The sequence below is a fragment of the Scatophagus argus genome, chromosome 1, assembly GCF_020382885.2.
Source record: "Scatophagus argus isolate fScaArg1 chromosome 1, fScaArg1.pri, whole genome shotgun sequence".
Classification (NCBI taxonomy): domain Eukaryota; kingdom Metazoa; phylum Chordata; class Actinopteri; family Scatophagidae; genus Scatophagus; species Scatophagus argus.
The window spans coordinates 833,073-847,115 of record NC_058493.1 but is presented as its reverse complement, the minus strand read 5'-3'; the positions used below and the strand labels follow the sequence as shown (position 1 = coordinate 847,115).

General features: G+C 40.2%; 1 protein-coding gene across 2 annotated transcripts; it reads right to left on the bottom strand.

The window, feature by feature from the left end:
* Window positions 1–4,306: 4,306 nt before the first annotated feature.
* Window positions 4,307–8,517, bottom strand: LOC124056716 (low choriolytic enzyme-like). Of its 2 annotated transcripts, none has more exons than XR_006843013.1 (10): window positions 8,391–8,517; window positions 8,000–8,030; window positions 7,846–7,911; window positions 7,261–7,413; window positions 6,571–6,688; window positions 6,257–6,435; window positions 5,772–5,853; window positions 5,206–5,330; window positions 4,772–4,938; window positions 4,307–4,578 (listed from the first exon to the last, which is right to left on the bottom strand). XR_006843013.1 is itself a non-coding variant. In XM_046384475.1 (10 exons), exons 1-9 carry the CDS (start codon window positions 8,451–8,453, stop codon window positions 4,880–4,882), a joined length of 876 nt encoding a protein of 291 aa, XP_046240431.1. In that variant the 5' UTR covers window positions 8,454–8,517; the 3' UTR covers window positions 4,307–4,543; window positions 4,878–4,879. The 2 variants fall into 2 exon arrangements, 1 of the variants encoding a protein (XP_046240431.1); XM_046384475.1 differs by having other exon boundaries at window positions 4,307–4,543; window positions 4,878–4,938.
* Window positions 8,518–14,043: the final 5,526 nt, after the last annotated feature.

Genomic DNA, 14,043 nt, shown 5'->3' with positions numbered 1-14,043 from the left:
GATGGGAGCGTGAGATTGACAGGCGGATCGGGGCAGCGACAGCAGTAATGCGGTCGTTGTATCGGTCCGTCGTGGTAAAGAGAGAGCTGAGCCGTAAGGTGAAGATCTCAATCTACATTCCTACTCTCAACTATGGTCATGAACTTTGGGTCATGACCAAAAGAATGAGATCTCAGATACAAGTGGCTGAAATGAGCTTTCTTCGCAGGGTGGCGGGGCACTCCCTTAGGGATAGGGTGAGGAGCTCTGTCACCCGGGAGGAGCGCGGAGTAGAGCCGCTGCTCCTCCACATCGAAAGGAGCCAGTTGAGGTGGCTCGGGCATTTGTTTCGGATGCCCCCTGGACGCCTTCCTGGGGAGGTGTTCCGGGCATGCCCCACCGGGAGCAGGCCCCAAGGAAGACCCAGGGCACACTGGAGGGACTATGTCACTAGGCTGGCCTGGGAACGCCTTGGGGTCTGCCCGGAAGACCTGGAGAAAATGTCTGGGGAGAGGAAAGTCTGGGCATCCCTGCTCAAGCTGCTGCCCCCGCGACCCGGTCCCGGATGGAGCGGAAGAAGATGGATGGATGGATGGAATATTCAACAAGAAACCAAAAATCATTCACTAAGCAGAGGAAAAATTCAATCTACAAAATAAACCTACAATAGAACCAAAAAACTCTCCTGCGGCAGAAGAAGAAAACAAAAGACCAAATCCTGACGCTATTCTAAGGGAAAAACCTAAACTATGAAACTACAACTGAAAATCACTCTGGAGCAGAGGCAAGAAAAGAAAGTAGTTCAAGGTACAAATGCTAAGCTGCGGCTGTGACAAGAAAAAGGCTGGAGTGCACGTTCACAGATGAAACACACTGGCACGAGACAAGGGAAACGCAGACTATTTGAACACAAGGGGGTAATGGGGATCAGGTGGACACAATCAGGTAATCGAGAATACAATCAGACTGTAGACACATGAGTAAGGGCAAGTGACCTGAAACGAGAGGAGAGTTATTTTTCAAAATAAAACAGGAAGTGATGAGACATAAACCCAAAACAAGACAATACCTCACCGTGGTGTGATATAACTATAATACTAACCCTGAACTCCTCTGCTACCCAGTTTAAACCTTTATCGATTGTAAGCACCCTCCATTTACAATTAATTAAATTACACCTCACTCTTAGATGTAACTGTTTTGTTCTGGGAAAAACATGAAAAAATAATATATATATGAGTTAATTAATTTAACCTCCATTATTCAGTAATTACCCAAGAGACCTTCACAGCCTAAATTATTTTGAGGCTTATTTCTTAACAATAAAACTTGACAAGCATTTGCCTAAAAACTTATTCACTACAGCTTTCTAGCGTACAACCTCTTTCTTTTGGCTCATTTCCAATTATTACCATGTGAAAAATAACATAGCTTTAACAATTATAAACCTTCAACATTATCTGTTAAGCACTAATAAACCTAGATGTACATGACAGACTCCTTTATTCCCTTAGTCCTCATTTTTCAACTGTTGCCCTCTTGCACTCTTGTTCACTTCTTGGTAACTCAGTCTGGTCTCTTTTCTGACCTGATCTTCTTGATGAAGTCCTCTGCCTCGACGCGATTGTTATAAATATGAGATCAATTCTTATATGTCACAAGTAGTCGGACAGGAGGAATGATGCCATATTAGATTCCCATTAACCGGAGCTGTCGTCTCGCTTCATCAAACTCCTTTTGTTTCTTGTGAACGTCAATTGCTACATCCTGGTTGAGCCTCACTGACTGGTTCTTGTAAAGTACTTTCCTTTTTGTCTTAGCGACTCTCACCACCGTTTCTTTATCTTTATAGTTCAAAAACTTCATCATTAGCGTCCTGGGTGAAGGTTTGTTTTGTGTTCTTGGCCCGATTCTTTGTGCCCTGAAATGGGACTCAAACCAGCCAAAACTTTACTTGTTTTCTTTAATGTGGTCAAATCCTGACTACTTTTACTACTTTTATTTTTCCTTTTTGCTCTTTTTTGACCTTTTTGGAACTCCACTGGGGGACTTCGGCTTCTGCCATCGCTCTATTGTTTACACCAGGGATCAGCTGCTAGCTCTATGCAGTCCTGCTCTGCTTGACACGGACAAACCAGAGTTGCTCCACAGTGCAGTGACCAGGATGTAGTCACAACACCCACAGATCCTCCTGCTCATTAGGGGAGACTTCAGTCGATCCTCTCTATCTTCCACTCTCCCCACATTCACAAAGTATGTGAAATGCAACACCAGGGCCAACAGGACGTTTTACCTTTTGTATGCTAATGTCAAGGATGCATACACCTCGGCCCCCCCACCCCTCCACTCGGACGCTCTGATCAATGTCTCATTCATCTGCTCCCTGAATACACAGCCAGGGTGAGAAGACAGCCTGCACAGAAGAAGTCTGTGAAAGTGTGGACTAATGAGGCCAGTGAGAGAAGTTTCCAAATCACTGACTGGGAGACACTTTACAGCTCTCATGGTGATGACATCAATGGCCTGACCGACTGCATCACAGACTACACAACTTCTGTGTGGAGAACAATTTGCCAACCCAGAGGGTACGGTGTTTCTCCAACAACAAGCCCTGGGTGACCCCTGAGCCTAAAGCCCTGCTGAACCAGAAGAAGAGGGCTTTCATTTCTGGGGACAGAGTGGAGCAGAAGAGCCTTCAGTGTGAACTCAAGTACTCAATCAAGAACAGCTACAGAAAGCAGCTGGAGGAGTGGCCGAAGCAGAACAACACACAAGATGTGTGGAGGAGCATAAAGACCATCTCTGAATATGGACTGAGTGGAGCGAGAAGGACAGCTGAAGGTGACCAATGCTGGTCAGGTGAATTAAACCTGTTTTAACAGATTTAATTCATTATCACATTATCACATACACCGGTGAACATCCAGGGCTTGGACACTGAGATGGTGGACATTTTTAAGTATTTGGGTGTTTACCTCAACAATAAATTGGACTGGTCACATAACACTGATGCCCTGTACAAGAAGGGCCAAAGTCGCCTCCACCTTCTGAGGAGATACTTGCAGTGTACAGGCCCCTGCTACAGACATTTTATGACTCTGTGGTGGCCCCTACTGTTCACTATGCTGTGGTCTGTTAGGAACGGGCAGCACTGACCGGGACAGGAAGAGACTGGACAAGCTGGTCAGGAGGGCCAGCTCTGTCCTTGGCTGCCCACTGGACTCTGTGGAAGAGGTGGGTGAGAGGAGGATGTTAGCCAAGCTGACATCCATCAACACCTCTCACCCTCTGCCACAGACAGTTGAGGCTCTGAACAGCTCCTTCAGCGGCAGACTGCTGTACCTCCAATGCAGGAAGGAGCGCTACCGCAGGTCCTTCATTCCCACTGCTGTTAGACTGTACAACTCAACAGTCTAGTCCGCATTTCCTCCCTTATGCTGATATGTACATAGCTGTATACTGTGCAGTGTTTAATTTAAAATTTTTAATTTATAAAGTTGTTATATTTTTGAAACTGTTTTGCACACTTTTTGCTTTTTGCACTCCCTCCTCTTCTTCTGAGCTGCCACGACAAGTGAATTTCCCTGCTGTGGGATTAATAAAGTTCATCTTATCTTACATCATGGATCAAATTGTTCTGAGTTTACAGAGGGCAGAACTCCACAGGATGACAGGAGGTGGACTCTGTGTTTACTGTGTTTGTGTCACTGCTGTAATACTCTTATTGTGAAGATGCTTGTTGCTTGTCTTTATGCTGAACCAGATGCAAATTTGAAAAATGCACAAAATTTTTTCCTGGGTGTATATTTATATAAATAACAGTATTATATTACTCTATTTAATTTATTTTTTATCCTATTTTATTCTGAATTCAATTACCTGTGTATATGTTGTTTATGTATAGCATAACAGGGACTACAAACATTCATTTTGTTGTGCAACTCAGTGTTATACAACACAAACAATTTCCTTGAACCCACAGGTGTGTGTGTGTGAGAGTGTGACATACTGTGAGCGTGAAATCTAGCATCCAGACCAAGGCCAGGAAAAAGGCTTATCAATACAGTATGTGCTACGTTTGATCACCTGTGTATATTTATTAAGCAGCTTCACCGGGCTCTACTCCTGAAGGCTGACAATGAGAGAATGATATAAAATGTGAATATTGCTTTAGATTCACACAGTTGCACAGCTCTGCTGCTGCATGACCGTTTGGCTTGTTTTTTGACTGAAAAAAGAAGCTAGAGTTAAAATCTTTTACAATAGTGAATCTTTTCAGGTCAAAATATGTGTGGGTAGTGGTGAAGAGAAACACTGTGACTTCAGGTAAAGACATGTGAATATTAATTTTTATTCATTATTCGTACTCAATCAAGCTTGCAAGCAGTTATGCTGTATGGTTAAAGTGATAGAAATCGACGATCAGACGATCTCACTGAACACTTCATTTGTCGTTCAGCAAGCAGAAAAGCTAATTTAATCAAATTCTGATTTTCTTTAAAGCGCAATTGCTAAGTACAAGATGCATTGCTGGTTTTGCTTGTTGAATCAAAATGCCTCATTCCTGTTGGAACAAGAGGGAATATGTTAAAAATATCAAAAGAATATGCACACACAGATAAACACACACATGCTGGCTTCCCATGTTTTTTTTAGTATAATTGTTTTTTGTTTCATGACTTGCACCATATGGTTTTGCTTACAGTCTCTTACTATGTAGAAGAAGTGATAGTAGGTTGATGCCTGGCTAACAGGAGTAACATGAATAATGATAACACATAATTTACATTCACAATTTCAATAAATTTACATTCACAATTTCTCCAAAAAAACAAAACAAAACAAAAAAAGTGTAATGTGTACATAGCAAGCTAGAAAGAATATCCAAACTGACTTACTTTCAATTTGAGAGGAAATGTTTTCTTTGCATGGTCAGGTCAAGTCCGGAAGAAGTTGAATCTGAAATAAAATTCCAAGAGACAGCAAAAGAGTGTAAAAGCTGCTTGAGTTCTTTAAGGGACTATTACAATGGCCCTGAACATACCGGTTGGTTGTACACCTTGTGCCCCCTTGAGGCAAACTGTGTGATAACTTGTGATATTGGGCTACACAAATAAAATTCTCTTGATTTGATAAGTGTTTATCTTTCTAGGTTTTTTTTTACAGTAGACAGATACAGAAACAAGTAAGAAGTTGTTTTGTTAGGGAAATAGACATGATACGTACTGCAGCGATAAAGACGGTTCACTCGAAGAATATCAATAGGGCTCATTGCGGTGGCCCTGCCGATGGCTACATTGTTGTCAGGGATAGGAATAATGGTTGGCTGCCTGTTCCTAGAGAAGGCAAACCTGTAGTGCAAATACATAGTAATGATGAGATGTTTAAACTGTATACCTACTGTCACTTTTCTAAAATGCTCATATTAGGTTCAGCAAGAACCACACTCCTGTAGAGCTGAATGACCATAGAAAGCTGTGCCAGGAACAGTCTACAAAACTGCATCCCAAATCTCTTGGTCACATCTCCACAACAAGCTGACAATATGTAATATGGCATATTACCTCCTTATGAAACTGTTATGACTATTATGTTAGCAAAGCAATGACTATATCCACATCCTACATACACAGATCATCATTCATTTGGTCACTGTTTTATCCATCTGATAAATGAAAGATACTCTTCTTTTAGCTCTGTTTGAGTTTCCACCTGCTCAGCAGCAAACAGTAGGCAGGTGATACTGTTGTAGAAGAGTATCATAAGGTTCAATGAGCAAACTGTGGTGCTACCTTCCATAGTGCATGACAGAGTTGTAGTCATAGGGAGTGTCAAGGTTGATTGTTGGGATCTTCCTGAAATTGTGCTCCATTCCTGCAGGGGATCACACAACTCAATCAAATATTGTCTCTGTTTTAATGCAGTTTGCAAGTCAATGTGGCTGGATGTAGTAACTAAACCAGTGAATAGTGATTTGCTGGAAACCACATATTTTATTATTTCAGTACATATGGTTACTCATTCTAGAGGCCTTGATAAGCACATCATTCACACCCTCCTTATACCTGCTGAAATGATATGATAAAGTTAGGTCCAGTTATGTTTTTACTTATTAATTTGTACTTTTCACCTGTTTTCTGAAAATAAAGATAATGGTCAGTTGTGTCAGTTATAATACCCCATTTTGGTGTGTTGCTGTTTGCATAAGCATCATTAAAGTTCCATCTTTGTAATATTTTTAAAGTGTTGGCCAAGACTGTCTGTAATGCAGCCCCACCTTGAATAACATTATTCAGCAGGATTTGAACATGCTGGTCCCTGTCGGACCGGGTCTGCTCATGGTTAAACCCCAGGGCATGGAGCAGCTCATGCTGGATGACCTGTTGGAAAACACAGCCCTGTCGACTCAAAGACACCACCTGGGCCCCACCTCGACGCCCGACAAATGAGTAGCACCTGAAAGAGAGCAGCAGATAATACCATCAAACAATCCTCTTGAGAACATCCCATATTACTTCCCTAGTACTGAGACCCTAAGTGTAAATAGGGTATATAAGTTCCTATGTGGGACATGCACTGTATGGTCCATACCCTGAACGAGACTGAATATCCACAAAGTCCCTCTGACCATTCAAGGGGGTGAAGCGGATGCAGGTGGATTCAGCAAATGACCGCAGTCCTCGGGTGATGGTATCTCTCTCTCTTTGGGCTTGACAGTAAAAAATGATAAGTTTCTGACTTCTGATTCATTCTGAAATCATTAAATCATACTACCTCTACTGTTACAACCACTAATACTGCTGCTAATACTGTTGTTACTAGTACTACTGTACTGCTACTACTACCACTGCAAATGCAGCTGCTACTACTGCTAATACCATTGCTAGGACTAGTATGACTACTACTATACCGCTACTTCTTCTACTGCAAATTATATTGCTGCTGTTTCTACTACTATTACTATTACCGCTGTGTATACTGTTGCTATTGCCACTGCCACTATACTGCTATTACATGCACTACTGGTAATGCTGTTGATATTTTAGTACTGCTACCACTGCAGCTGTTGCTACTACAGCTCACTGTTAATATTACCACTACACCTACTGCTGCTATGCTACTATTTACTGCTACCATAGCCACCAGTACTGCTACTACTAAAAATATGTATAAAGTGTGCCAGTGTTGGTAAATTATGGTCACCACAAGTTATATTTACTATATAATAATAGAGAGCCAAAATAAAATTCCTTCAAAAAGGGACAGGTTGTTAAGACTTACAGTACTGGTTGGAGATGCGGAAGGGTACATAGACGTTGCCATCAGAAGCTTTGGGCCACAGGCATCCTCGTTGTATACAGGGATCAGCGTTCTGTAGACCTGTTGGCATTGCTATGTCCCCAAACATCACTAGGGGCTCATTTAAGTTTTTTCCTGTAAAATGACATTGGGATGGTCAAATTTTTTTATTTAAATTGTAAATCATCATTTTGTTTTACGTCATTATTGCACAGCATTGTTTATATTGTACACCATCATTGGACAGATTTCAAACAATGATGAACTGATACTTCAGAGGGCAAAATTTCTGTATATACATATATATCTATGCTATGTATAAGGTTATGTAGAGATTTTGTTTGGTTTAGAATTTTGATCTATAGTTTGGTTTTACAATCCTGTGCTGTATCAACATGAATTCACTGAACCTTGAATCTTTTATTTTATTGATAAAGGCAGGTCAAATCTTCCACAGTGATGGGTTCTTATTCTCAATTACAATTACAATTATAATTATATTTGCTGCTAAAATCATAATTACATTACAGGGAATAAATAAAGCAATTGCAGTGGAGATGAACATACCAACATTAGCATTAGCCTTCTCTAACAGTGTGGAGACACTGAACTCATCATCCTCTATGGTGTTGCCTGTGGAACAGAAACAGCATTTTCATGTCTCGGCTACAATGTCTATGTTTATGTTTAGAGAATATTACTTTCTGTTGCCATGTCTTACCAGAGTACTCATCACTCTTTTCAAAAGAGGCCTGACAAAATAAAAAAGTTACATTAAGAAGATGAACACATGTTCTCATCTGAATTAAAGATATAAAAATTTGCCTGTAGTTCAGATAGAGAATTTACTTCCAGCAGACTTAAGAGACTAATATTTATTTTCAAAATGTGCATCTTTCAGTGTGGAGATTGTTAAAGGGGAAAATGCAAAGTTGCATAGGAATAGAATTTAATGTAAAAAATAAAAAAATAAAAGCGTAAAATTAAAAACATGTCAATTTCCTCACAATCAAAAAAAGAGAAAAGAATAATAATAATAATAATAATAAATATTACTGAATGTCCTTTCACTGCTGCTCAATGAAATTGAGAATTTGTCTTCTGATGCTTACCTGTATAGCAAAACAGTGGATCCAGCAGAAGAGGACACTAAGCACAGCAATGTGGAGGATCATGGCTGGTTTTAGGACAGCTGCAGCAGTCCAAGAAAATGTCTGGGGTAACAGGAGTGTTTGAAGTTTATATAGGTGGGAAAGTCAGGTATCTTTCATCCTAATATGGTATACTGTTCACCAAAGAGTCGTTGACAAATTTAACTCAACTGGAAGTGGCAGTTATTACATAAAAGAGCCTGTGGTTTGTGTAGAATGTGGGTGCTTTTTTTGTTTTTTGTTTGTGCCCTGGGAGGAGCAGACTACACATTAAGCAGTCAAACTGTGTAAAATGATCAAATTTATCAGTTAATAAAAAACATTAAAAACATATTTAAAACACTTTAGTAATCTCAATGTGTAAAGGGCTTATTAAGCATTTACATTTCAAATCTCTCAACTTCCACCTAAAAGAAGATTAAATCCATCCATTTTCTATACTGCTTATCCGTCAGGGTTGCGGGGAGCTGGAGCCTATCCCAGCTGACTACGGGCGAGAGGCGGGGTTCACCCTGGACTGGTCGCCAGTCAATCGCAGGGCCAACACACAAAGACAGACAACCACACACTCTCACACTCACACCTAGGGGCAATTTAGAGTAGCCAATTAACCTAATGTGCATGTTTTTGGTATTGTGGGAGGAAGCCGGAGTACCCGGAGAAAACCCACGCAGGCACAGGGAGAACATGCAAACTCCACATAGAAGGGCCCAGACCGGGATTCAAACCTAGAACCCTCTTGCTATGAGGCGACAGTGCTAACCACTGCACCGCCGTGCCGCCCAAAAGAAGATTAAATATTCCACATTTTGCATTTTCCATATATAATTTTCCAAGATTAAGCTCGAAGATTGTGTTTTTCGGTTTCAAACCACAATCAGATCTGCTAAGACTAAAAAGGCCATAGACAAGTTGAATATGAAATGAATTCCAAAGAACTCATCAAAAAGCCTATAATAACTTGTGATACCTTCCAAATCAACACACATTTGCATAGTGGAAATACTTGTGATTATAATGGAGGGAGGCCATAACGGTTTATGTTTTAATGCATCACTTCATTGTAATTCTTCATTAGATGGGTAGCTGGGTGGGTAACTTCTATTCAGTTCAGTTCTGGTCTGGAAACTATTAGTGTGAAATAAAACCTAAAATCAAACAGGCCTTTTGAACACCCTATGTAAAATGTTAAAGTTTAATTCATTGATCTAATTGACTGGTCTTACTTCCTGGAACAAAACGGTTAGTAGTAATAGAATGGGAGGTTAGACTGCAGGATGGGGGGTGGACTGCTACACAAAGCAGCTGGATGTCCAACAGCACAAATGAGAGCAATAAAATGATTACATTCAGGTTTAAGTTCATGCGTTAAGGATTTCACATTTACACAACTCCTCTGTGTGGTTGAGGTCAGATATGCAGAGTTGCAGAACCCATGTTTGTGTGTATATAACTTCTCCAAATTGTGGGCACAGTTGCAATATCTGTTCAATTTGCACACAGTCTTGCAAAGTCTTGCAAAAACAGGAACAATGACAAATGGAAAAGCACAGACTGCATGCTTTGCATTAGGTTTTTGCTTGCTTGGAGAATCATATCCCATTTGTCATTTGAGCATGACATATATTAACATTGTTGTAGAGTGCCTTAATGACAACATAAATGAGTCATACTAAGTTATTTAAAACACTGAAACATATTTGTTGATTTATTGCTATTTAATACATTTTGCAATGGCAGCAATCTATCCATCAATCCATCCATTTTCTATACCGCTTATCCGTCAGGGTTGCGGGGGAGCTGGAGCCTATCCCAGCTGACTACGGGCGAGAGGCGGGGTTCACCCTGGACTGGTCGCCAGTCAATCACAGGGCCAACAAGACAGACAACCACACACTCTCACACCTAGGGGCAATGTAGTGTAGCCAATTAACCTAATGTGCATGTTTTTGGTATTGTGGGAGGAAGCCGGAGTACCCGGAGAAAACCCACGCAGGCACAGGGAGAACATGCAAACTCCACATAGAAGGGCCCAGACCGGGATTCGAACCTGGAACCCTCTTGCTATGAGGCGACAGTGCTAACCACTGCACCACCGTGCTGCGGCAGCAATCTATAAGCAGACATATAAAAAATATATACATACATTTTACATTACCAAATAAAAAAATGTAATGGAAAATGTTGAGGTATATATAGTTTATATATAGTTTTAATGTTTTAAAACATGTTTGCTGAGAATGGTCACTTCTGTGCTCTGAATGTCCACTTCTGTTGGCATTTGTCAGCACCAATGAGACACTTTCTGAAACTAGCTCAGATTTAACTGTCTGTCCTACCTGACCTAACTGCCTGTGTGTTTTGTCTATGAGAAAGTGATAATTACGGTAGTTACTCTCAGGCTAGGGATGCACCACACTGTATAAAAAGGCCCTATACACTACATTCTTTGTTCCATTCTCTCAGACTGCTCTGCACTCTGTGTGACTGTGAACTTTTCTTTAAAGAAAATAAAACTCAAAAGACAATTCGGTCTTTTGAGTCTGTATTTCAGAACTTGCCACTCTAAATTTTCCACAACAGAAACAGACAAAAAGCAAGAGAACCATATATATCAAATTTGCTGAATTTTGCATAAACTATAACTTTTACTTTAATGCTGCTATTTACTTTCAACTACGTTAAAAACTGTGAAATAAAGGAAATTAAATTACTGATATACTAGAAATATTAAAATCGCTTTATATTTAAATTGTGACAATTAATTATTACAGTTCAGGATTCACAGGTCACCTGGGTTTTATTTCATCATTTTATATTACAAACCAGCCAGTGCTTCAGTTACTCAGTACTGATATATTATGTGATCCAGTCTGCTGCAACAGCTTCTCCCCACATGGCAGGAATGACACGGAGACATTTCTAAACAGAGCCCCACCCTGGAGCGAGGCCTGAGGTTGGTGTGATCCCCCACCTGGAGGGGCGTGATTGGGTAGAACAGCCTCCCTGATCTGAACCCGAGTGGTGTTTTGTTGTTGGACTTCTGTGCTGTCCATAACAAACACTATGTTCATGCATAAGGGTGCCCTCCTGAGGCAGCTGATGGCACCCGTCAGACCAAATGTGCTGCAGCCCGAGCACTTGCACTGTTTACTGTTTACAGTGCAAGTGTAGAGGGACTATGTCACTTGGCTGGCCTGGGAACGCCTTGGGGTCCACCTAGAAAAGCTGAAGAAAGAGTCCAGAGAGAGGGAAGGCATCCCTGCTCAGGCTGCTGCCCCCGCGACCTGGTCTCGGATAAAGTGGAAGAAAATGGATGGATGGAGGTTCTACAGGATCAGATTTATATACCAGCTAATAGAAGAGAACAGTTTTCAAAAAATGAGATTAATATAAATTATTCACAATTTCCTTTCTTGGTACTGAAATAATAACATTTGTTCAGAATTTTGTAGTAAGTAAAAATAATTTTGGAGGAACTTAAAAGAACAGGGAATCTACAGCTGCTTGAAATTTCAAATCACTTATTTCGATGTTCTACACAAATGCTCATGTATTGTAAAGTTTGTGCTATATGTTGGAGAAATCAATGATGTAAAATAACTTTAAACTGACAGCTATCAGTAAAAAAGCTATCTGTGCAGCAGAGACTATATGAAGAACAATGAGGAGGACCGCAGAGCATGAGACACAGGATTCTGTGCTGGGAGTTTTTCCTTAGTCGATGTGAGGGTCGAAGGGCAGAGGATGTTGCTATGATGTTATGTAAAGCCCCTTGAGACAAACTGCTTGTAAAAATGGGCTATACAAATAAAGTTGTCTTGTCTTGTCTTAATTATAATATATCCTGATACAGCCACATTAAAAACAACAGCATAATAAATATACAAATAAAATAATAATAATAAATAAAGGCATTCTGGACCTTATTACTGGTATTGATACTAATTAAATTTGGAGTTACCAATTTTGTTTCATCATAAATACCAGTGCTGTACATTTAGAGTTGTAGTTACTGACAGTGTCCTTTGGAGGGCATCCCTTTCCCTACAATACTAAATCCTGATAATTTCTCTATGAGTCTTCTTCCACATTGATATTAACCATAAATGTTGCTTGAATAGAAGATTTTGTTGTTGGTATAGGCATTTTGACAGTTCTTTGATCGATACTGAAGGTAATAACAATATGAGCATAAGGACATACAGGTAAGACTAAAGTTTTAAATACATACTCATTCAAAAAATCTAGGAAGGTCTATGGACTTTTTGACTTTTTTTTGTCAGTTATGGAATCAATACTATTTGTGAGCTGTACAGGAACATCCAAATGTGTATAAATGTATACAAGAATCTCAAAATGATAGATATCATATACCAAATAATGGTCATCAAATTCAAAGCAGAAAACTGTGAAGCTCAGCACAATTCCCATATATGTGAAAATTAAATTGGACAAGATACAAACTTATATACAAATGTATTAATCTGAATATAAATTCTGCTCTGCTTTTACAGACAGGTCAAGCTAGCCAGTGCAAAGGCTATAGAGCATGTGGTTGTAGAGATTAAGATTATGACTAAGAATCACTTTATTGGCAGTATATATATTTTTTACATACAAACGCTGAATTCGTCTTCTGCATTTGACCCATCCTTAGTTGAACACACACACCCAGCAAATTACATGCAGTGAAACACACACAGGAGCAGTGGGCAGCGTGGAGAGCATATTGGGGGTTTAAGTGCCTTGTTCAAAGGCACGTCAGCCACATCGGAAGAGGGGAGTATTTCTCGCATTAATCACTCCACCACACCCAAATTTTTCCTTCCCGTTCGGTGGGGGAATCAAACCGGTGACCCTCCAATCACAAGCTGCTTCTCCAACCTTTATGGCTGCCCCCACAGGAAAGAGGGAAATACATGCAGCAACATTTCTTGCAGTGTGTGTGTTGCATGTAGTTAATAAGTAACAGAAATACAAATGAGATAAACATATTGAACAGTGAGCTTTCGGTAAGTAGGTATACTTTTAAACTTTGGACAAAGACAGGCTACCTGTTTCCCCCTGTTTCCAGTCTTTATGGTAAGCAAGGCTAACAACATCCTGATTCAAGCCCCATAGCTAACACATACTCTCATCAAAACTAGATGTTCAGTGTTCAATCTGATTAAACTGACATTCATTCTATATCAAGCATATTAAATATGCATGAAATCAACAGTCCCCATTACATGTATGCCTGGCCTTGTCACAGTGGTAGTTTCCTGCCGTGGGTGGGTTTACACTGACAACAGTCTGTTGAATGTCCCACACTGATAAGAGTACAGGAGTGTCTTTTCCCTGCCTCTCAGAGTGACAGAATCTTTAAACTCACAATGTTCTTTCCAAAAGAATATTTGCAATACAATGAAAATCCTGTTGAGACAATCAGGACAATAGCAACCCCAAAGTCTAATAAGAAGTGTTGGACAGGTGACTAAAATAACTTGGTGAAGTGGATTGATGATATTGTGATATTGATTTTCGCTTTAGTCATATGCTGTATAGACAAAAGTATCCCAACAGGCCTCTTTATGGGACTGTTTTTCAGGGGTTGAGCTGGGCCCTTTAC